The sequence below is a fragment of the Lynx rufus genome, unplaced genomic scaffold (genome assembly GCF_022079265.1).
Source record: "Lynx rufus isolate CCGP_SWC_20201006 ecotype Redwood Valley unplaced genomic scaffold, mLynRuf1.p SCAF_2, whole genome shotgun sequence".
Lineage (NCBI taxonomy): Eukaryota > Metazoa > Chordata > Mammalia > Carnivora > Felidae > Lynx > Lynx rufus.
In genome coordinates this window covers 179,961,329-179,987,056 of record NW_025814834.1, presented here as the reverse complement: position 1 = coordinate 179,987,056, position 25,728 = coordinate 179,961,329, and the positions used below count along the sequence as shown (strand labels likewise).

The window sequence follows — 25,728 nt, the reverse complement described above, 5'->3', positions numbered from 1 at the left end:
ATGGTTCACTTCTTGCACCCGGGCCTGTCGCCCAGGAATATCGTCCCTCCCGACGCTCAGAAGGATGCCCTGGGTTGCTGCGTGGTGCAGGTGAGCACCGGGGCGGGGACGCGAACCTCGGCGGGACGCCGCGCTAGCCAGGGAGTCGTCGGGGACTGTGCGAAGGCACTTGCTGGTTCGTTTGGCTGACGTGGGGTAAAGTCTGAAGAGTGAGCCGAGACTGGGCTCCTGTCGTCGCCGGGGAAGTGCACGCTGGAAGGGAGTTTTCTGTCCCGGGCGTCCCAGCCTCTGGGCCGAGCGCTCTGACCTGGAGCCGCAGCGTTCAGGCGCGGCGAGGGCGAGTCCCGCCCCCCGGCTGACCCGAGGGCATCTCCTCCTCAGGTCTGCGATTCTCATCTGTGGAGGCAGCCGCCGTTTGCTGAGTGGTGTAAGTTTGGACGTAAACTCTCTAGGCTTGGCCGGCAGTTGACGGTGGCGCTTATTATTGTCATAATGAACCCAAATGCCCCCGACCTCGACCGTACTGCCACGTGCATTATGGACGTGGTACTCCGCAGAGACTGTGACCCAGCAGTCCCTAATACCCGAGGCCTGTGCCCCGGAACTCTAGCTGGAAGCCGCTCGTGCGTCCGGCGAGGGGGTGGGGGGACTAGAACCCCAAGACTTGAAATTCTTTCAGTTCACGTGTACCCCCTTCCGCCCTCCCTCCACGGAATTCCTATTAAACTACACCTACAAAAATGCAAACCAATAGAGTGTATTTTCTGCTGTGTGTTAAGTATCGCGTTTCTAGAGTAATCCGGTTATCTCTAGTCTTTTGTATGCATTGATAGTCTCCATTTTTCTGTGGTCTAGGGCAGTTGAGAACTCTAAAGGTTAGTTGATTTGCTTAAGAACCTGAACTTGACTTCGGGTGTTCTGGGGTCAGATTCCACATTCTACAACGCCCCAAGGGCCACGACTCTTAGAACTCAAAATCCACTTAAGGCTCAGCCTAAAATATGGAGGGAAGGAAACGTTCATTGAGGTTGTACTTTACGTGCAATACCTTGTTGGAAGATTGTTGTGCCCTACAACGATCTGTCCTGTACTTCTCCGTACTCTGTTGGATTCACTTTTAATGCTGCTTTATAATTTGTAAATATGTTTGTAGCTAATGGAAAAGCTGGGTTTTTAAGCATGTACTATATAGCACAGTATCTCAAGCACATTTTTTGTTGACGCTAATTGGAATTGAAACAAGATTTTTCCCTAGAAATCAAACCAACCCATTTTCTGCCTGGTTCCATAGTGTACTGCATACATTCGTTTTCTTGGTAAGATTTTATTTTCAATTAATCTTGAAAATTAACACATTTTCGCTTATATATATTTTCCCATTTATGTCATCTTTAATTTTATTTAGTAATGTGTTGTAGTTTTTGATAATAAAGTTTTGTGACATATTTTGTTAAATTCATCCCTATTTTTGATACTGTAAAAATATTTTTGAAAAACAATGCAAAGAATTTTTTGGTGTATTGCTCTTGTATCCTACAATCTTGCTAGATTCACTTTTTTTTTAAAAGATTTCTTAAGATTTTCGTCACAGTTATGTCATCTGCAAATAAAGACAGCTTAACTTTATTCCCTTTTAGTCTATGCTTTTTTTTAAGTCTATGCTTTTTATTTCCTTTTTCGAAATTGTATTTTCTCTAGAACCTTTGTAAAATGTTGAAGTGGTGAGAGTAAACATCTTTGCATTCTAGATCTTTCACCTTTAAGTATGATACTGGTTAAAGGTTTTTCCATAGATGCCCTTTATCAAGTTAAGGATGTTTTCTTCTATTCCTAGTTTGCCAGGAGTATATTTTAAAAAAAGATATTTTTTTGTGTGTGTGTTTTTATTTTTGACAGAGAGAGAGAGAGAGAGAGAGAGAGAGAGAGAGAGAGAGAGAGACAGCATGAGCGGGGGAGGGGCAGGAGAGAGAGGGAGACACAGAATCAGAAGCAGGCTCCAGGCTTTGAGCTGTCAGCACAGAGCCCGATGCAGGGCTCAAATTCACAGCCTGAGCGATCGTGACCCAAGCCGAAGTCGGACGCTCAACTGACTGAGCCACCCAGGCGCCCTTGCCAGGAGTATTTTTAAAATCATGAATGTGTGTTGAATTTTGTCAAGTGCTTTTTCAGCATTTATTAAGATTATATGTTTTTGTTGTTTTTCTGTTAATGTGGTGGACTTTCTAGATTGTGAATTTAACTTTACATTTACATCTAAACCCCACATGGTCATGATGTATTGTTTTTATATACCACAGGATTTTATTTGCTGATATTTCGTTAAGTATTTGTATGCCCCGTGTTTATGAGGGAGATTGCTCTCCAGAGATATTTTATCTAGTTTTAGTATCACGATAATGCTGGCCTCAAAAATGAATTGGGAATTGTTCCCTGTTCAATTTTTTTTCCTATTCAATTTTTTGAGTTTGTGGAGGATAGATATTATTTTTTGCCTTTTTAAAAATTTAATTATTTCTTTTGAGTAAACTCTGCCCTCAATGTGGGGCTCAAACTCATGACCCTGAGATTATTTCTTCCTTAGATGTTTAATAGCACTCATCAGTGAAGCCACTGAAACTAATTTCTTTGGGAGAGCTATTCATATACTTCATTTTATGTTTTATAAAAGCATCAATTTATCGAGTCATAACATTCCTAAATATGTATGCACTTATTAATAGATTGTCAGTTTTTATAGTTATTTAAGTAATTTGCCTATTTCATCTGAGTTACCAAATTTATTGGCAAAATTGTTCATAGGATACCTTTATTGTCATTTTAATTCTTATAGGATCTGTAATGATGTTCCCTCTTTTGTTCCTGGTATTGGTGTTTTCTCTTTTTACTTTCTCTTAGTCTTTGTATCTAGGGATTTAATAATTGTTAGTCTTTTTGAAGAACTAACTTTTGGTTTTGATTTATATCCATTGCACATCTGTTTTCTCTTATTTCTGCTTGTATCTTTATAATTTCTTATGTTTATCTTTGGGTTTAACTTACTCTCTATCTTTTTAAGGTGGAAACTTAGGGCATTAAATTTATAAGTTGTTTCTAAATTTTTAAAAATGTTTTTAAATTTATTTTTGAGAGAGGCATAGCGCGAGTGGGGGAGGGGCAGAGAGACAGACAGACACACAGACACACACACACACACACACACACACACAATCTGAAGCAGGCTCAAGTCTCTGAATTGTCAGCAAAGAGCCTGATGCGGGGCTTGAACTCATGAACCTTAAGATCATGACCTGAGCCAACGTTGGACGCTTCACAGACTGAGCCACCCAGGTGACCCATACATCTTGTTTCTAATACAAACATTTCCTCCAATAGTGCTTTGGTTAATACCCATAAACTCTGGTATATTGTTCACAATATTTTCTAATTTCCATTATGATTTCTTCTTTGAGCCATGGGATGTTTAGAAATGTATTGCTTCATTACCAAATAGTTGGGGATATTTAACATATCTTTTTTTTTTTTAAGCGGGGGAGGGGAGAGGGAGAGAGAATCCCAAGTAGGCCCCTCACCCAGTGCAGAGTCCTTCACGTGGCTTGATTCTAGGACCTGAGCTGAAATCAAGAGTTGGGTGCTCAACCAACTGAGCCAGTCAGGCACTCCACACATCTTTTTTTTTTTTTAAATTGACTTCAAACGAGGGGTGCCTGGGTGGCTCAGTCGGTTAAACGGCCGACTTCAGCTCAGGTCATGATCTCGCGGTCCGTGAGTTCGAGCCCCGCGTCGGGCTCTGTGCTGACAGCTCTGTTCTGTGATTCAGAACAGGCCGAATCTGAAATCAGCCTGTTTCAGATTCTGTGTCTCCCTCTCTCTGACCCTACCCTGTTCATGCTCTGTCTCAAAAATAAATAAACGTTAAAAAAAAAAATTGTAGGGGCGCCTGGGTGGCGCAGTTGGTTAAGTGTCCGACTTCAGCCAGGTCACGATCTCACGGTCCGTGGGTTCGAGCCCCGCGTCGGGCTCTGGGCTGATGGCTCAGAGCCTGGAGCCTGTTTCCGATTCTGTGTCTCCCTCTCTCTCTGCCCCTCCCCCGTTCATGCTCTGTCTCTCTCTGTCCCAAAAATAAATAAACGTTGAAAAAAAAAAATTTAAAAAAAAAAAAAATTGTAAATTGACTTCAAACATAATTATTGTTAGAGACCATACTCTATGATTTTAATCCATTTGTATACATATATTTTAAATGTTTATTTATTTTTGAGATAGAGAGCACCAGCATGGGAGGGGCAAAAAGGGGTGGGGAGACAGAGGATCCAAAGTGGGCTTTGCACTGACAGTGGTGAGGCTTGAACTCAGGAACTGTGAGAATCATGACCTGAGCTGATGCTGGACACTCATCAGACTGAGCCACTCAGGTGCCCCTTAATCCATTTACATTTATTGAGATTCGTTTTATGGCTCAGATATGATTTATCTTGGTGCACACTTATGTGCACTTAAAGATATATATTGTACAGCAATATATATGGGTTTTATCTATGAATGTCAGGTGAAGTTGGTTGATAATGTTAATTTTCTATATTCTTACTCCTTTTCCAGCTACTTGTTTTTTATCAGTTGTTTGATAAAAATCCAACTCTGGATTTTTCTTTTTATTCTTTGAGTTTGCTTCATGAATTTGGAAGCTGTTAGTAAGTGCATATACATTTAGGAATTACGTCTTCCTGATGAATTGATCCTTTTATCTTTATGTATTCTGGTAATAGTCTCGCCTTGAAGTCTTTTTCTGACATTAATATAGTTAACTCCGTTTTCCTTATGATTGGTATTTGACAATCCTGTATGGTTGTTCATGTTTAAAGCACATCTCTTGTAGGAAAGGTCTTTTATTCAGTCTGACAGTCTGCCTTTTAAATCAGAGTAAATGTGATTATCAAAATTGTTGGGTTTAAAGTCTGCTGTGTTTCTATTTGTGTTTTATTTGTCCTGTTTGTCATTTTGTTTCTTCCTTTCCTGACTTGAACACTTTTCAAGTTTCATTTTATCTCTCCTATTGACTTGCTAGTTCTGCTGCTCTCCTCTCCCTTCTTCCAGTCTTTCCCTCCTCCCCCCTTCTGTCAGTCTTTAATGGTCACTCAAAGGTAGCAGTTTTTAAAGTGTGGATTAAGGACCTCTGTGGTCTCTAAGGCCCCATTTTCTTTTTTTTTTTTTACATTTATTTATTTTTGAGAGACAGAGACAGAGCATGAGCAGGGGAGAGGCAGAGAGAGGAGACACAGAATCTGAAAGCAGGCTCCAGGCTCTGAGCAAGCTGTCATCACAGAGCCCGATGTAGGGCTTGAACCCGTGAACTGTGAGATCATGACCTGAGCCAAAGTTGGACGCTCAACTGACTGAGCCACCCAGGCGCCCCAGCATGGAATTGGGTTTTTAACTTCTTTTATTTCTAAATGAATTAATACAGGTTTTAAAGATTTCTGAGTTTTAACTTATGTAGTAACATGTTGATAGATAGAATCCAGTTTTTAAGAGTATAAAGTGGTCCTAAGACCAAGAAGTTTGAGAGTCACAGCTCTGGGTTTTAAAATACACATTTGACTTGATCACATTCTACTTTAAAATATATCAGTTTAGGGGCACCTGGGTGGCTCAGTTGGTTAAGCATCCGACTTCAGCTCAGGTCATGATCTCCCTATTCGTGAATTCGAGCCCCACATCTGTGCTGACAACTCGGAGCCTGGAACCTGCTTCAGATTCTGTGTCTCCCTCTCTTTGCCCCTTCCCCACTCAGGCTCTGTCTCTCAAAAATGAATAAACGTTAAAAAAAATTTTTTTTAAATATAGCAGTTTACCTTAAAACAGTATTCTTTGATTTTTTTTTTCCCTTTTGTTTTGTCCTTGGTGCTAGTGAGATAATATACCTCTTCTCCATGTTATAAATTGCACAATTTATTTCTTTATTTTTGCTTTGATCAGTTATTTCTTTTTTTTTTTTTTTTTAATTTTTTTTTTTCAACGTTTATTTATCTTTGGGACAGAGAGAGACAGAGCATGAACGGGGGAGGGGCAGAGAGAGAGGGAGACACAGAACCGGAAACAGGCTCCAGGCTCTGAGCCATCAGCCCAGAGCCCGACGCGGGGCTCGAACTCACGGACCGCGAGATCGTGACCTGGCTGAAGTCGGACGCTTAACCGACTGCGCCACCCAGGCGCCCCCATCAGTTATTTCTTAAAGACATTAGGAAATAAAAAAGTTTTTCTCTTTATCCACGTTTCCATTTCCATTACTCCCTTTTTCTTAAATCCCAAATATTCATCTTCTTTCCTTTTTCTTCAGCTTAAAGAACATTTAACCTTTCTTATAGTGTAGATTGGTTGGCAACAAGTTCTCTCTGCTTTTTGTTTGAGAATATCTTTATTTCAGCTTTATTTCTGAAAGCTATTTTAATTGTACTTAGTTTTTTTCCCCTATTGTACTTTTTTGGGAAAGATTTTGTTTTATTAAATTTTTTTAATGTTTATTTATTTATTTTGAGAGAGAGAGAGCAGGGGAGGGGCAAAGAGAGAGAATCCCAAGCAGGCTTTGCACTGTCTGTGCAGAGCTGGATGTGGGGCTCAAACTCACAAACCTTGAGTTCATAACCTGAGCCAAAATCAAGAGTTGGACACTTCACTGACTGAGCCACCCAGGCACCCCTCAACATAAGAATTTTTGAGGAACACAGTCTATAGCAAGGAGTGAGGGCTAATTTTAAAGGAGTGATTTGGGGGACACAGCCCAAGGCAACCTTAACAAATCATTAACAAGTCTTAACAAATGTTAAGAATCTTGATGAGATTAGTGGAATCTTTATGAGAGAATGGAGGGAGATTTGAGACCTGGAGACACAGGGAGGAAGGCCATGTGAAGATGAAGACAGAGATCATTTATGCTGCCTCAGTTGGGGAGAGCCAGGAGCCTCTAGAAGCTGATAACAGTTTTTCCCTTGAGCCTTCAGAGGAGAATGGCCCTGTTCTCAGGGCACTTGTTTTCTGGACTTCTGTTCTCCAGAACTGTGAGAGAACAAATTTCTGTTGTTTTTAGCCATCTCATTTTTTTTTCTCAGTCTTTATTTAATTTATTTTTTTAATTTACATCCAGGTTAGTTGTAATATAGTACAACAATGATTTCAGGAGTAGATTAATGCCTCTTACCCATTTAGCCCATCCCCCCCTCTCACAACCCCTCCAGTAACCCTCTGCTTGTTCTCCATATTTAAGAGTTTCCTCTGTTTTGTCCCCCTCCCTGTTTTTATATTATTTTTGCTTCCCTTCCCTTGTGTTCACCTGTTGTGTGTCTTAAAGTCCTCATATGAGTGAAGTCATATGATTTTTGTCTTTCTCTGACTAATTTTGCTTAGCATAATACCCTCTAGTTCCATCCACATAGTTGCAAATGGCAGGATTCCATTCTTTTTGATTGCCTACTAATAGTCCAGTGTGTGTGTGTGTGTGTGTGTGTGTGTGTACACACCAAATCTTCTTTTTCTTTTTTTTTTTTTCACCGTTTATTTTTGGGACAGAGAGAGACAGAGCATGAACGGGGGAGGGGCCGAGAGAGAGGGAGACACAGAATCACAAACAGGCTCCAGGCTCTGAGCCATCAGCCCAGAGCCCGACGCGGGGCTCAAACTCACAGACCGCGAGATCGTGACCTGGCTGAAGTCGGACACTTAACTGACTGCGCCATCCAGGTGCCCCCAAATCTTATCTATTCATCCATTGATGGACATTTGGGCTCTTTCCATACTTCAGCTATTGTTGATAGTGCTGCTATAAACATCGGGGTGCATGTGCCCCTTTGAAACAGCATACCTGTATCCCTTAGATAAATACCTAGTAGTGCAATTGCTGGGTCGTAGGGTAGTTCTATTTTTAATTTTTTGAGGAACCTCCGTATTGTTTTCCAGAGTTAGTCATCTCATTTTTTGTGATAATTTTAGCCACACTAGGAAACAAATACATGTTCTAACTTCATTCACCTCCCTTCTGTCTTCTTTGAGAGTTTCATGTTGTCAGAACCAAACTGACAACAGGGCAAGGGAATCTGTTCAGGAGATCTGCTTAATTCCAGTAGAGAGCAGGGTAGAGAAGATTAAGGAGTGAGTCTGGGTAGGAGGTAGGTGGCAAGTGCTATAGTACAATTCTGCTTACATAAAGTTTACAGACATGGAGAACTAAATAGTATACAAGATAATGATTGCCTCTGGGTGAAGGGATGGGAAATAGCATCAGAAAGGGACTGCAAACATATTGGTATATTCATTTTAAGCTATGGGATAAATACAAAAGTGTATTTTAAAAATATATATTATATTTTATTTTTATATTTGAAATGTTTTATAAATTTTCTTTAATTTTTTTAATGTTTATTTGTTTTTGAGAAACAGAGAGACAGAGCATGAGCAGGTGAGGGGCAGAGGGAGAGGGAGATACAGAATCCGAAGCAGGCTCCAGACTCTGAGCTGTCAGCACAGAGCCTGACGTGGGGCTCGAACCCACAAACTGTGAGGTCATGACCTGAGCTGAAGTTGGTCATTTAACCGACTGAGCTACCCAGGTGCCCCTGAATGTTTTATAAATTTCTAAATATCTTTTATGTGGATTTAGTCTTTAGTATACTATATTTTTATTTTTGTTCTTTTTAAAAAATGTTTATTTTAAGAGAGAAAGAGCGAGAGCAAGTGCACAGGGGAGGGGAAGAGAGAGCAGGAGAGAGAGTATCCTAAGCAGGGTCCTCGACGTTAGTGCAGAGCCCTATGCTGTGCTCAATCCAACAAAATGTGAGATCATGACCTGAGCTGAGATTAAGAGTCAGTGCTTAACTGATTAAATTAACAGATTAAGTGCTTAACAGATTAAGTGCTTGACTGACTGAGCCATCCAGCCATCCCTACTATGCTATATTTTTTTAAATGGGGCTGTCATGTAGTAATATGGCAAATAATGTTAGAAAATCTTAAAACTAAATATTTGGGATAAAATGTTACAAACATTTGCAAAGTAAGAGAAATCCCCAGCACCCCCACCTAATCCAGATAAAGTGGAAAACATCACTGTAAGCAGACCCTAAATCTTTGACATTTACCAATATCAATAACTTGGGATTGGAGGCTAGTCTTTTGCCAAAATCTGGGAGGGAATTTGAGTGGATACTGTAAACTATAACTATATATATAATATAAACTAATATGGGCTAACAAAGGCTGACTTTACTTTAGTGAAATGGTAGATCTAAAAAAATTTGCTTATGGGAAAGGGAAATAGGGAATGCTGTCAGTTTTGGCGTGGATTTTGAGTAGAAAGATACCTCCTTAAAATTTGCTACTGGGGTGCCTGGGTGGCTCAGTCAGGTATCCAGCTTTGGCTCAAGTCACAATCTCGCAGTTGATGAGTTCGAGCCCTGCATAAGACTCTGTGCTGACAGCTCAGAGCCTGGGAGCCTATTTCAGATTATGTGTCTCCCTCTCTTCGTACCTCTTTCCCCACTTGTGCTCTTTCTCTTTCAAAAATAAATAAACAAAAAAACAATTTGCAGGGCGCCTGGGTGGCGCAGTCAGTTAATTCGTTCGACTTTGGCTCAGGCCGTGATGTCAAGGTTTTTAGTTCGAGCCCAACATCAGGCTCTCTGCTGACAGCTCGGAGCCTGGAGCCTGCTTTGGATTTTGTCTCCCTCTCTGCTCCTCTCCTGTTTGCATTGTGTCTCTGTTACTGTCTGTCTCTCTCTCTCAAAAATAAATAAACATTAAAAAAAAATTTGCTACCATAGGCTTATCTTCACACACATTCAGGGTTTTTTGTTTGTTTGTTTATTCTGAGAGACAGCACAGCTTAGGAAGGGCAGAGAGAGACTCCCAAGCAGGCTCCACACAGTCAGTACAGAGCCCAACGTGGTGCTCAGTCTCATGAACCACAAGATCATGACCTGAACCAAAATCGAGAGTTGGACACTTAACTGACTGGGCCCCACATTTAGGGTTTCTTGCTTGGTTCAGGAAATCTATAGTTGAGAAATTATCAGGGTGAGCCTTGGTAATTCCCCTGAGGTAACCATAGTTTTGCAGAATCTCTCTGATGTGAACATCTTTTTTCTTCTTCTTTTAAGTTTATTTATTTTGAGAGAGAGAGAGTGCAAGAGAGAGAGAGAGAGAGACAGAATCCCAAGTAGACTCCACGCTGTCAGTGCAGAGCCCAGTGTGGGGTTTGAACTCATGAACTGTGAGATCATGACCTGAGTGGAGATTAAGAGTCATATGCTTAACCAACTGAGCTACCCAGGCGCCCCTGTGACATGTCTTCTACCCAGGCCTCATAGGAGTCCAGTAAATAAAATCCCATTAAAAGTGCGTTCACAATCTTAATTTATGAACCATGAATCTCCATGAGTAAAATTCAACAGAATCAACAACAGGATTACATTCCAGGAAACTTAAGGAAATGGATTATTAAAACACTATAAGTATATTTAAAAGTAAAGATATAAAAGATGAAATAAGTCATGAAAAAAGAACAATATACAATTAGACTATGAAGAAATATATACCACTAAACAAAGAGATAGTGACCTGGGAGATAGATGTGTGGAAATTACCCACATGAAGTATAATCTCCATTTTCCCATGGGCCTGTAAACCAATTCTGGCTTTTAAGACCTAAGTAGAAGTCTCCTGAGACTCTTTCAGGGAATCTTTTTGCTTCCCTCAGTCTTTTGGACATGAATTCTGACCTGGGGAGTTGGAGCAACTAAAATTTTGGGAATGCAAAATGGTAGATCCATTTGGCAAGAACAGGTTGGCACTTTTCTTTTTTTAATTTTTTTTTAAACGTTTATTTATTTTTGAGACAGAGACAGAGCATGAACGGGGGAGGGGCAGAGAGAGAGGGAGACACAGAATCGGAAGCAGGCTCCAGGCTCTGAGTCATCAGCCCAGAGCCCGACGCGGGGCTCGAACTCACGGACTGTGAGATCATGACCTGAGCTGGAGTCGGACGCTTAACCGACTGAGCCACCCAGGCGCCCCGGCACTTTTCTTATATAAAGTTAAATACAGACTAGTAGGAAGTGTGGAATCCCAGGGACCCAGGAATCCCATTCCTAGGAAACTACCCAAGAAAAATGAAACCCGGATTCACATAAACTTACATGAATATTTATAGCAGCTTTCTTCAAAACTGTCTAAAACTTTAAATAATACAAATACCCTTAATGATAAAATTGTGGAACATGCGGTATAATACTTCTCAGCAATAAAAAAGGAACTAATTACAAAAACACAACATGGAAGAATCTTGAATGCTTTATGGGGAGTGAAAGAAATCAGATTCAAAAGGCCTACATATTGAATGATTCTATTTATATGACATTTTGGAAAAGGGAGAACTCTGGGGACAAACACAGATTTGGTTGCTTGGGGTTGGTGGGAGGGATTGTCTACAAAGGGACATGGGAATTTTTGGGTTATAGAACTGTTCTCTATGTTTATTATGGTGGTGTGGCACATGACTATGCATTTGTTAAAATTTGTGGAACTAAGTACATCAAAAAGTAATTTTTTTGCTATATGTAAATTAGACCTCAATTAAACACACACACACACACACACACACACACACACACACACAGAAATGAATAGGAAAAAAGTGATTACAGTAGTCTCCCTTTATCTGAGGTTTCACTTTCTGTGGTTTCACTTACCCTAAATCAACTGTAGTCCCGAAGTAGGTCATCGTTTGTTTTATTTTATTTTATTTTTTTAACGTTCATTTATTTTTGAGAGAGAATGTGAGCAGAGGAGGGGCAGAGAGAGAAGGAGACACAGAATCTGAAGCAGGCTCCAGGCTCTGAGCTGTCAACACAGAGCCCCACGTGGGGCCTGAACTCACAGACCGTGAGATCATGACCTGAGCCGAAGTCGGACACTTAACCAACTGAGCCACCCAGGCACCCCTCAGGTCATCTTCTCTTGGCATATTGTCAGAAAATCATTAGTAGTCTAATGCTGCTTCACACTGCCTGTGGCATTCACCTCACTGCTTTTCATCATGTAGCCATTTTATCATTTCATATCCTCACAAGAAGGATGAGTACAGTACAGTTAAGATATTTTGAGAGACAACATTGATACAATTTATTACAGTATATTGTTAATCTCTTACTGTGCCTAGTTTATAAATTAAACTTTATTTTAGGTATGTAGAGGAGAAAACAGTCTGTATCGGGTTTGGTACTGTGGGCAGTTTTAGGCATCCACTGGGAGTCTTGGAACGCATCTTTTGTGGATACGTGGATAAGTGGGGGACTACTGGATAGCATGTGAACTTATTGGAGAAATTTAGTTATGAAGAGGAGTAACTGAAGAGAATGTGGTTTTCGGCAGAAGGTGTTTTTGTTTTTAAGGTATATAGCAGAACAAATTATATGTTAAGAATGATCCATTTGAGGACACTCTGAAGATGTATGCATGAAGAAATGATAGGAGGGACCAAGGCAAGGGGGGGATGAAATCAGTCAGCACATGTGGAAGTGTTGGGCTTTGCAAGGAGGTACACATTTTCTTTTTTTGTTTGTTTTTGTTTTTAAAGTTTATTTTTGAGAGAGAACGCACACAAGCAAGGGAAGAGCAGAGAGAGAGAATCCCAAGTGGAGCTTGAACTCAGGAACCATGAGATCATGACCTGAGCTGAAATCAAGAATTGGATGCCTAACCCAGGTGCCCCGCCCCCCCAATATTTTCCATGTAAGAGGAAAGTAAAGGAAAGATGCATGCATTTTCCGGCTAAATTTGATGGTTGAGATGGCCTCATTTTTCTCCATGAAGTGAGTCAGATTCTGATAGCATAAAATGCATTTGAGGAATAAGTAGAAGGCACGGAATAATTCTTGCCTGATGTTGGGAGAGTACCCTGTCTTGAAGACCTTATGGACAGACAACTGTCTCAGAGCTACGGAGGGCTAATTTGAAGTTAATGATTATGAATTTGCTGTGACATGCTATGTTATGGGAATCTTCCTCCTTCCCATAGATGATTAGCTGCTGTGTGTTGCCACAAAAAACTAGTTGGTAGAGTTCTTCTAAGAATGGAGTTTTGTCTGGAGAGGGAATAAGGAGTTGAGGGTATTTGCAAAGGAGTAATTTTTACTTTGGATCATGGAAGGAACTTAATCATTTGAAAGTGGTGTGGAAGTCAAGGAATTATTCCATGTTGAAGCCTCTGACAAAGGTAACAACCTCTGTTTGACCTATGTCTATCTCTTCGTGTCTGATACAGTGCCATGCCTTTCAAATATTTGTTGGATAAACAAATGCCAGTTTCTCTTAGAGGAGAAAGAGACCATATGCCTCTTTACTCTCACCTCACTGTCAGTTCTTACTCTTCTACAGCAGCCTGGTATAGCACACTTTTACATTGTGAACACTTGAGGGTAAGAATAGGCAGGCCTGGGGCACCTGCATGGCTCAGTCAGTTAAGTGTCTGACTTTTGGTTTTGGTTCAGGTCATGATTTCATGGTTTGTGAGTCTGAGCTCCGCGTCAGACTCTTTGCTGCCGGTGGAGAACCTGCTTGGGATTCTCTCTTCCTCTCTCTCTGCCCCTCCCTGGCTCGCACTCTGTCTCTCTCAAAATAAATAAATAAACTTAAAAAAATAAACTTAAAAAAAAAAAAGAATAGACAGGCCTTATCCTCTGGGACATAGTAATCACTGAGTAATAAGTATTTGTTGAGTGAATGACCATGTGATATCTGTTTGAGTTGCCCCTTGTGTTTCATTGAAATTGTCAGATTTCTTGATTGTATTCCCCACTATTAGCTCCAAAAGGATTAAAATAATATTTTGCTCATTGCTGTATTTTCAATGGCTGGCACACAACAGGTGATGAGTGAAGGATTGAGAGAACTTATTTTTTTTTCAAGATACAACAGAAATAGATAAAATCTTCCATTCAGTTAACAGTTGGAATAAGGTGGTTTCGTTACATATAAATCATGTAAGTCACTACTAGGGTAAGGAGAATGTATCTTCAGATATCCTTACCAACTAGTTTGATGTCTTTTGCATGGTCTACTTCTGTGCTGAGTTTTTCTGGATGTATTCTAACAAAGTTTGTTTTCTAGGAGGAGGCATCTCCCTACTCTTTGGTCAACATCTGCCTGAACTTCCTGATTGCTAACCTAGAGAAATTGTGTTCTGAAAGATCTGATGGAACATTGTGCCTTCCAGAGCATTGGAGTTTCCCTCAGGAAGTAGCTGATCGATTCCTTGGGGTGATGACATGGCAAGGTAATAATAACACTCTTTTATTTTAATTTTTTAAAGTTTATTTCTTTATTTTGAGAGAGAGTGCGCACTCGTGAGCACTCTTGGATGAGTGCACGGGGGAAGGGCAGAGAGAGAAGGGGGAGAGAGAGAATGCCAAGCCCATGTGGGGCTCGATCCCATGAACTGTAAGATCATGACCTGATCCGAAATCAAGAGTTGGACACTTAACCAACTGAGTCACCCAGGTATCCCTATTTAATTTTTTTTGATAAGGTTTCTTTATATTGTAGTCTTAAAGCATTTTACTGTTTGAAGAGTGCTTTCATATCCAGTTCCTGTTTTACTCCTCACAACAAATGGATGGGAAATAGGGAAATAATTTCCATTTTATTTGTGTGGAGATTTGAATCTCAGAGTCTTTCTGGGATCCCTTGCAGGAAATTTGTCTTGTTTCTAGGTTTATCCTGCTATTAGCTTAGCAGAGTGAAGACAATGGAGAACTAAACCAAGTTCCCACTCATCTGTTTGCTCTCTAGCTTTTGAAGTGCTGTTCCTATAGTCTTGTCTCCTACTCTTTTCGTTGTGAATATGAGACTTAAAAATCTTTTCATTTACTTCCCCGTGTAGTGAGGCTTTCAAAACCTCACCAAAAGTTGTTCTTTTACTTTTTGATTACAGCCTTCCTGGTGGATGTGAAGTATTTATTGTGGTTTTGTTGCATTTCCCTAATGAGTAATGATGTTGAGCATTTTAAATGATGTTTAATTTATCATGTTACTGTTTTTTTTTAAGTTTATTTATTTTGAGAGAGACAGTGCAAGTGGGGGACGCGCAGAGAAAGAGGGAATCTCAAGTAGTCTCCACACAGTCTGTGCAGAACCCAGTGTAGGGCTTGAACTCAAAACCATGAGATCATGACCTGAGCTGTAATCAAGGGTGGGACACTTAACCAACTGAGCCACCCAGGCATCTCCACTTTTTTTTTTTTTTAAATGTTTATCAGTTTTTTCTTAATATAAAGGCTTTTGGTAACAAATTACTGAGATGTGTTTCACATACTATATCATTCACCTACTTAAAGTGTACAGTTCAATGGTATTATTATTTTTGTTTTTAGCGATTTGGGCGGCTGTCATCACAATCAATTTTAGAACATTTTTTGTCACCTCAAAAAGAAACTCCTTACCCATCCCCCAATCCTAAGCAACTACTCATAGACTTTTTATTTCTGTGTTGTTGTTTTTTTTTCCTGAACATTTAATATAAATCAAATTGTATAATATGTGGCCTTTTATATCTTCTTTGGAGACATGTCTATTCATATCCTTTGCCCAGTTCTTTCTTTTTCTTTTTTTTCTTTTTATTTACTTATTCTTTTAATTTATTTATTTATTTATTTTTTAAATTTTTTTTTTTTTTCAACGTTTATTTATTTTTGGGACAGAGAGAGACAGAGCATGAACGGGGGAGGGGCAGAGAGAGAGGGAGACACAGAGACGGAAACAGGCTCCAGGCTCTGAGCCATCAGCCCAGAGCCCGACGCGGGGCTCGAACTCACGGACCGCGAGATCGTGACCTGGCTGAAGTCGGACGCTTAACCGACTGCGCCACCCAGGCGCCCCTACTTATTCTTTTAATTTAAAAAAACTATTAATTTTTTAGTTTACATCCAAGTTAGTTAGTATATAGTGCAACAATGATTTCAGGAGTAGATTCCTTAATGCCTGCATTTAGCCCACCCCCTCCCACAACCCCTCCAGCAACCCTTTGTTTGTTCTCTATATTTAAGAGTCTCTTATGTTTTGTCCCTCTCCCTGTTTTTATATTATTTTTGCTTCTCTTCCCTTATGTTCATCTGTTTTGTATCTTAAATTCCTCATATGAGTAAAATCATATGATATGTGTCTTTCTCTGGCTAATTTCACTTTAGCGTAATACCCTCTAGTTCCATCCACGTAATTCCAAATGGGAAGGTTTCATTCTTTGTGATTGCCGAGTACTTTTTTTTTTTAATGTTTATTTATTTTTGAGAGAGAGAGACGGAGGGGCAGAGAGAGAGGGAGAAATAGAAAATCCCAAGCAGGCTCAGCACTGTCAGCACAGAGCCCCAGAAATTTAAAAAAATGATCACCATGATAAATCTAGTTACCATCTGTTAACCATACAAAGGTTTTACAGTATTACTGATTATATTCCCTATGCTGTACATTACATCCCCATGTCTTATTTTCTTGTTACAAGTCCCTTATCAGTTACATGGTTGCAATTATTTTCTTCCATTCTATGAATTCTCTTTTCACTTTGCTGATAGTGTGTTTTGACTTAGAAACAGTTTTAATTTTTTAATGTTTATTTCTGAGAGAGAGACGAGTGCGAACGGGGGAGAGGCAGAGAGAGGAAGACACAGAATCCAAAGCAGGCTCCAGGCTCTGAGCTGTCAGCACAGAGCCCAACGCGGGGCTCAAACTCACAAGCTGCAAGGTCATGACCTGAGCCGAAGTCGGATGCTTAACCGACTGAGCCACTCAGGTGCCCCAAAAATGGTTTTAATTTTCATGAAGTCCAATTTATCTATTTCTTTTCTGGCTTATGCTTTTGGTATCATATCTAAAAATTCATTGCCAAATCCAAGGTCCTAAAGATTATACCTGTATTTTCTTCTAAGAGTGTTGGTTTTTTCACTCTTACACTCTTAGGTTTTTGGTCCATTTTGAGTTTATTTTTGTATATGGCATGAAGTGTAAGAGTCCAGCTTTATGTTTTCCATGTGCCTATACAGTTGTCCCATCACTATTTGTTGAAAAGTTTATTCTTTCACTATTGAATGGTGTTGGCACCCTTTTAAGAAATCAGATGACCACAGAGCATTGTGTTTATTTCTTACCTTCATTTCTGTTCTGCGAAGCAATATGTCTATCCTTTGTCTGTATGACCCTATCTTGATTGCTGTTGCTTTGTAGTAAATTTTGAAATTCGAAAGTGAGAATTCTCTTTTTAGGATTGTTTTGGCTATTCTGGGTCCTTTATATTTCCGTATGAAGTTTAGAACCAGTTGGTCAGTTTCTACAAAGAATCCAGCTGGGATTTGAATAAGGATTGCATCAAATAGGTACGTTAATTTGGAGAGCATTTCCATCTTAACAGCATTAAGTCTTCTGATGATGAACATGATGTCTGTTTATTTAGATCATCTTGAATTATTTTCTAATGTTTTGCCATCTTAACCATTTGAAATCTTCATGAGTTTGGGTTAACTTTCTATTAAACTAGACTTTCATCTCTTTGAACAGTGTTTTCTAGTTCATGTATATAAGTTTACACATCTTTTGTTAAGTTTATTTCTAAGTATTTTATTCTTTTGATATTATTTTATGTGGAATTGCTTTCTTAATTTCATTTTTGTTATTTACGTATTTATTTACTTATATTTATTTATTTTTTTGAGAGAGAGAGGGAGAGGGGCAGAGAAGAAGGGGCAGACCCTGGGATCATGACCTGAGCCAAATCGAGCTTAACCAGCTGAGCCTCCCAGGTGCCCCTTAATTTCATTTTTGGATTGTTCATTTTTAGTGTACAGAAATATAGTTGATTTTCTTTTTGAAATGTACAAAACTAGAAAATGTAAATAAACCTCAGTATATTCAACCTAAACAATTATCAACTCATGGCCAATCTTGCATCATCCACACACCTACCCACCTTTGTCCTGCCCCCAGATATTTTGAAGTAAATCCCAGGTATTATGTTATTTCAACTGTAAATGTAGGTGGGGAGTGGGGCTTGTAAAATGTATATACATAACCGTAATTTTAATTTAACACTTAAAATTTTAATATTCGTTTTTTAATATCAGATAGTGAGCGTTCATTTTGACTGATTGTCTTACAACTTTTAAAAACCTTTGTTTGGGAGCGCCTGGGTGGCGCAGTCGGTTAAGCGTCCGACTTCAGCCAGGTCACGATCTCGTGGTCTGTGAGTTCGAGCCCCGCGTCAGGCTCTGGGCTGATAGCTCAGAGCCTGGAGCCTGTTTCCGATTCTGTGTCTCCCTCTCTCTCTGCCCCTCCCCCGTTCATGCTCTGTCTCTGTCCCAAAAATAAATGTTGAAAAAAAAAAATAAATACAAATAAAAAATAAAAAAAAAAAAAAACCTTTGTTTGAATTGGTATCTAGGTGAGGTCCATATATTGTGATCGGTTGATAGGGTTTTTAGCCCTCTTTTGATCTACAGGCTATCTCGTATTATTTTGCAATATGTATGTTATATATGTATATATCTCTATCTTTGTGTGTGTGTGTGTGTGTGTGTGTAAGACTTTATTTTTTAGAGCAGTTTTAGATTTACAACCAGGTTGAGGGTACACACATGCGTAGCCTCCCCTATTGTCAACGTCACTCATTAGAATAGTACTTTTTTTTTTTAACCAAGGATGACGCTACCTTTGACACCTCATAGTCACCCAGAGTCCATGTTTTAGTTTAGGGTTCGCTCTTGGTGTTGTGTATCCTGTGGGTTTGGACAAAAGTATAAAGACATACCCATCATTATATCATAAAGAATATTTTCACTGTCCTAAAAATCCTCTGTCCTCTGCCTGTTCATACCTTCCTCCCATGCCTGGCAATCACTGATGTTTATATTGTCCCCATAGTTCTGCATATTTGGAATCCTGTGGTATGTAGCCTTTTCATATTGGCTTCTTTTACTCAGTAATATGCATTTCACTCCATGTTTTTTATAGCTTGATAGCTCATGTCTTTTTAGTGCTGAATAATAGTCCATTGTCTGGATGTGCCACTGTTTATTCATTTACCTACCCAAGGATGTCTTGCTTCCAAGTTTTGGCAATTATTGAATAAAGCTGCTGTAAACATCTCTGTGCAGGTTTTTGTGTGGACATAAGTTTTCATCTCCTTTGGGTAAGTAACAAGGAATGTAATTGCTAGATCATATGGTAAGAATATGTTTAGTTTTGTAAGACACTGACAGACTGTCTTCCAGAATGGCTTTTGTACCATTTTGCATCCCACCAGCAGTGTATGAGAGCTCCTGTTGCTTCACATCCTGCCCAACTTTTGGTGTTATCAGTGTTCTGGATTTTGGCCATTCTAATAAGTGTGTAGTGCTGTCTCACTGTTGTCTTAATTTGCATTTCCCTGATGACGTGTGATGTGGAGCATCTTTTCCATATGCTTATTTGCCATCTATATATCATCTTTGGTGAGGTCTTTTTAGGTCTTTGGCCCACTTTTTAATTGGAATGTTTTCTTATTGTTTTTGTTTTCTTATTGTTAGGCGTTCTTTTTTTTTAATGTTTATTTTTGAGAGAGAGAGAGCACACACTAATGTGAGTTGGGGAGGGGCAGAGAGGGAGACAGAGGCTTTGCACTGACTCCCATGTGGCGCTTGAACTCACAAACCATGAGATCATGACCTGAGCCAAAGTTGGATGTTCAAATGACTGAGCCAGCCAGGCGCCGCATGAGTTCTTTATATGTTTTTGGATAAGTCATTTATCCGATTTGCCTTTTGCAATTATTTTCTCCCAGTCTGGCTTGTCTTTTAATTATTTGGATATTCTCTTTCACAGAACATATGATTTTAATTTTATTTGAATTAAGTTAAATCAAATTTTGTTTTATTATACTTCTAAATGTTTATTTTTGGGTGAAAGAGAGTGAGTGAGGATGGGGCAGAGAGAGGGGGCCAGAGGATCTGAAGCAGGCATTGCACTGAAAGCAGTGAGTCCGATGTGGGGCTCAAACTCATGAACTGTGACATTATGACCTGAGCCGAAGTTGGACTCTCAATTGACTGAGCCCCACAATTTTAATTTTAATGAAGTCCAGCTTATCAATAATTTTTTTCATGGATTGTGTCTTTGGTGTTGTATCTAAAAAGGCATTACTATACCCATTATACCCATAGATTTTCTTCTGTTACATTCTAGGAGTTTTATAGTATTGTGTTTTACAGTTAGGTGTGTGATCTGTTTTTGAGTTAATTTTTTTAATGCTTTTTATTTTAACGTTTGTTTATTTTTTGATTCCGTGAGCAGGAGAGCGGGGCAGGGGGACAGAGAATCCCAAGCAGACTCCAAACTGGCAGTACAGGGCCCAACTCGGGGCTTGAATACACAGACCCTAAGATCATGACCCGAGTCGAAATCAAGAGTCAGATGCTCAACTGACTGAGCCATCCAGGCACCCCTGTTTTGAGTTAATTTTTGTGAAACGTATTAGTTAGGTCTGTGTCTAGATTCATGGTTTTTTGTTTCTGTTTTTTCATGTGGATGTCCATTTGTTCCAACATCATTTGTTGAAGAAACTATATATTTGCCATTGAATTGTCTTGGTTCTTTGAGTCAAAGATCAGTTGACTGTATTTATCAGGTCTGTTTCTGGGCTCTCTCTTCTGTTCCATTAATATCTTTATTCTTTTACCAGTACCACACTGTCTTGATTACTATAGCTTTATAGTGAGTCTTGAAGTTACGTAGGGTCAGCTCTCCAACTTTGTTCTTTTCTTTCAATATTATGTTGGCTATTCTAGGTCTTTTGCCTTTCCCTATAAACTTTATTTATTAAAATTTTTTTTTAATGTTTATTTTATTTTTGAGAGAGACAGAGCCCGAGCAGGGGAGGGGCAGAGAGAGAGGGAGACACAGAATCTGAAGCAGGCTCTAGGCTCTGAGCTGTCAGTACAGAGCCTGACGTGGGGCTCGAACCCACTAACCATGAGATCATGACCTGAGCTGAAGTCAGATGCTTAACCAACTGAGCCACCCAGGCACCCTCCATATAAACTTAAAAAAAAAATATTTTTTTTTTTTTTTAAATTTTTTTTTTTCAACGTTTATTTATTTTTGGGACAGAGAGAGACAGAGCATGAACGGGGGAGGGGCAGAGAGAGAAGGAGACACAGAATCGGAAACAGGCTCCAGGCTCTGAGCCATCAGCCCAGAGCCTGACGTGGGGCTCGAACTCACAGACCGCGAGATCGTGACCTGGCTGAAGTCGGACGCTTAACCGACTGCGCCACCCAGGCGCCCCAAAAAAAAAATATTTTTAATGTTTATTTATTTTTGAGACAGAGATGAACGGGGGATGGTCAGAGAGAGAGGGAGACACAGAATCTGAAGCAGGCTCCAGGCTCTGAGCTGTCAGTAGAGAGCCTGACATGGGGCTCGAACTCATGGACCGTGAGATCATGACCTGAGCTGAAGCTCAACTGACTGAGCCACCCAGGCGAATATAAACTTTAGAATCAGTTTATTGACATTCACAAAATAACCTGCTAGGATTTTTATTAAGATTGCATTGTATCTGTATATCAACCTGGGGAAAACTGATAACTTGAAAAAAAATTTTTTTTTGTTTGGATATTTATTTATGTTGGGGGAGAGTGCAAGTGGGCAGGGGCAGAGAGGGGAACAGAGGATCTGAAGCAGGCTCTGTGCTGACAGGCTTTCAACAGCAAGTCCAGTATGGGCTTGAACTCACGAACTGAGAGTTCGACCTGAGCCAAAGCCGGATGCTCTGCCCACTGAGCCACCCAGGTGCCCCTAAAAATTTTTTTTAATTCCAGTGTAGTTAATGTACAGTGTTATATTAGTTTCAAGTGTGCAATATAGTGATTCAGCAGTTCCATACGTCACCCAATGTTCATCACAAGTGCACTTCTTAGCCCATTACCCATTTCACCCATACCCCTACCTCCCTCCAGTCTGGTAACAGGACTGTTTGTTCTCCACAGTTAAGAGTTGTTTCTTAGCTTATTTTTCTCTCTCTCGCCCTCTCTTTTTTTCCCTTTGCTCATCTGTTTCTTAAATTCCACATATAAGTGAAATCATATGGTATTTGTCTTTCTCTGACTTATTTCATTGAGCATTATAGTCTCTAGCTGCATCCATGTTGTTGCCAATGGTAAGATTTCTTTCTTTTTTATGGCTGAATAATGCAAGAAACTGATATTTTATAACATTGAATCTTCCTGTTCATGAACATAGAATATCTCTCCCACTTATTTAGTTCTTTGATTTCATTTATCAGTTTTCTAGTTTTCCTCATATAGATCTTGTACAAACTTTTTTAGATTTATACTTAAGTATTTCATTGTTTTGGGGTGTTGATGTAAATGGTAGTCTATTTAATGTCAAATTCCCTTTTTCATTGTTGGTATATAGGAAAGCTAGTCACTTTTTGTATAGTAACCTTGTATTGTGCAATCTTGCTGTAATATTAGTTCCAGGCTTTGTTTTTTTGTTTTGTTTTATTTTTTTGTGATTCTTTCTGATTTTCCACGTAAATAATATGTCACCCGTGAACAAAGAGCTTTATGTCTTCCTTCCTAATCTCTTTTTTCTCTGTCTTGTCTTATTGCATTAGCAAGGACTTCCAGTACAGTGTTTAAAAGGAGTGGTGAGAGGGGACATCCTTGTGTTGTACCTTATTTTAGTGAGAAAGTTTTGAATTTCTCACCATTAAGTATGTTAGTTGTAGATTTTTTGTAAATAGTTTTCAAGTTGAGGAAATTCATCTCTATTTGTAGTTTACTTAGAGTTGTTATTAGGAATGAATGTTGGATTTGTCAAATGCTTTTTTTTTCATTTATTGATATGATCATGTGATTTTCCTTTTTGCATGTGATGGGTTACATTAATTGATGTTTGAATGTTGAGCCAGCCTTCTATACCTGGGATAAATCCATTTGGTTGTGGTACAGATTTCTTCTTTTATGTTTTTGGATTCGGTTTGCTAGTGTTTTGTTGAGGATTTGGTTTACTGATATTTTGTTGAGAATTTTTGCATCTGTGTTCATAAGAGAGATTTATCAGTAGTTTTCTTTTGTAATATCTGTGTGGTTTTGCTGTTAGGGTAATGCTTGCCTCAAAGAATTAGTTAGGAAGTATGTCCGTATGTCCTCTGCTTCTATTTTTTATTTATTTATTTATTAGGAGAGAGAGAGAGAATGATGTGGGGCTCAATCCTATGACACTGGGGTCAAGACCAGAGCTGAAATCAAGAGTCGGATGCTCAGTCCGACTGAGCCACTGAGCCACCCATGTGTCCCTTCTCTTTCATTTCTGATGCTAGTAATTTGTCTCCTCTTTTTTTTTTTTTTACTTAACCTGGACTTTTTAAATAACCAGCTTTTGGTTTTGTTGATTTTTCTCTATTGATTTATATTGATTTCACATTTTCAATTTCATTGATTTCTGTTCTAATTCTTACTATTTCTTTTCCTCTGTTTAATTTGGATTTAATTTGTTCATTTTTTTTTTAATGTTTATTTATTTTGTGGGAGAGAGAACGTGCACACACGTGAGCAGGGGAGGGGCAGAGAAGGAGGGAGAGAGAATCCCAAGCAGGCTGCACACTGTGAACGCAGAGCCTGATGTGGGGCTTGAACCCACAAACCGAGATCACAACCTGAGCTGAAATCAAGAGTGGATGCTCCACCGACTCAGCCACGTAGGCATCCCTAATTTGTTCTTTTTCTAGTTTCCTAAGGTGGAAATTTAAATGATTGATTTTATTTTATTCTTAAAAATTATTTATTTATTAATATTTTATTTTTAAGTACTCTCTACACCCAATAGGTGGGCTTTATCTCACAACCCTGAGACTAAGAGTCTCATGCTCCTCGGAGTGAGCCAGCCAGATGCCCCAAGATGATTGATTTTAGATCTTTCTTTTGTCTTATATGTATTCAGAGCTGTCATTTTTCCTCTAAGCACTGCGTTCACTTTATCCCACTAATTTTGATAAATTATGTTTTCATATTCCAAATTTAAAATTTCTCTTATTACACTGTAATTAACTAATTGTAATTTAAATAAAAACTTGGGAAAAGAATAAAATAGAAAAAAAAACCCAAAAAACAATTTAAAATTTCTCTTGAGATTTCTTCCTTGATCCATATATGTTTTTTTAATGTTTGTTTATTCTTGAGAGAGAGTGCAGGTGGGAGAAAGGAAGAGAGAGAGAGGAAGACACAGAATCCAAAGCAGGTTCCAGGCTCTGAGCTGTCAGCACAGAGCCCAACACAGGGCTCAAACCTATGAGCTGTGAGACATGACCTGAGCCTAAGTCAGATGCTTAACCGACTGAGCCACCCAGGCGCCCCTCCATATGTTTGTTTAGAAGTGGATTGTTTAATCTCTGTTTGTTTAGAGATTTTACAGTTATTTTTATATATTTATTTTACTTTTTAAGATGTTTATTTACTTATTTTGAGAGAGAGAGCGCATGCATGCTTGTGAGCAGGGGAGGGGCAGAGAGAGGAAGAGAAAGAATCCCAAGCAGGCTCCCCACCATCAGTGTGGGAGCTAGATGCAGGGCTCCATCTTAGGAATCATGAGATCACCACCTGAGCTGAAATCAAGAGTCAGATGCTTAACTGACTGAGCCACCCCAGCGCCCCCAGTTATTTAATTTTTTTAAAGAAATTGTGGTAGTTTTTCTGTAGTGTTTTCCCACAATCTGGATTTTTCCATTGTTTGACAGTGCTGTGATTTTGACTATTCCTCTGATCCCTGAAATCCCTATAAATTGAAAGTTAGAGGTAGAGGCTTGATCATATTCAGGTTTGATGGTTTTGGTTGTACCTTGTACTTCCTTAAGGGGATTAATTAAGTCTGGTTGTCCGGATGGTTTTGTGATTTTGGTGGTCATAGATGGTCATTGCCTAGATCCATTAAATCATCAGAGAATTCTTGTACCTTTGACTTTTAGTATTAATTACTCTTGACCTTTCTGACTTCAGAGTATTTCATTTTTCTGTTTTTTTCTTGTATCCTTGGTTACTCTGCCATAATTTCCTTGTATGCTCCTGTTTTTCTATATATCCCTTGAGTGTTTTATATTCCTTAAGGTTTCATCTTGGGTGCCCATCTCACTTTATACCCTCTTTGGGTCTGTGGGTAATCTTTTTAAATTTTTGTTGTTGTTGTTTAGCTACCACTTATTCTCCGATTCCCCAGAGTTCCCAGCACAGTACTTTTATTTTAAGCCCTAGAACCGCATATCCAGGATGCCTCATGGATATACTGCATTTCTTCTCTGGGCTGCTCAGTCATCATATTTTTCTGGTTTTCTTCCTTCCTTAGTGGCTGTGCTGCTGATCTGTTTCCTTATCTAGCTCCCCTTGAAAGACAGTAGAAATTAAAGTTTTAAGATATCTGGCTCTGATGCTAGACTGTCTAGGTTTGTACAGTCATGACTATTAGATGTTTCCTTGGGCCAGCTACTTAACTTTAGTATGCCTCAACTCATCTGCAAAATGTGGCTAACAATAATCCCTACCTCATTGGGTTTTATGAGGATTTGGAGAGTTAATATATCTAAAACGTTTAGAACATTCAGCAGCTGTTAGTTGCTATTATGACTGTTATTCCTCATTCTACTGACCTTAAATGTAAATGTTTTCGGTA

At 39.3% G+C, this 25,728-nt stretch overlaps 1 protein-coding gene across 1 annotated transcript in view; it reads left to right on the top strand.

Moving 5' to 3' along the window:
* The window catches only part of ZYG11A (zyg-11 family member A, cell cycle regulator), a 74,332-nt gene continuing 48,604 nt past the window's right edge, over window positions 1-25,728 (top strand). The window contains exons 1-2 of the mRNA XM_047083795.1: window positions 1-90; window positions 14,152-14,317. Of these exons, the coding sequence (XP_046939751.1) occupies window positions 1-90; window positions 14,152-14,317 (256 nt within the window). The remainder of the gene's footprint in view (window positions 91-14,151; window positions 14,318-25,728) is intronic.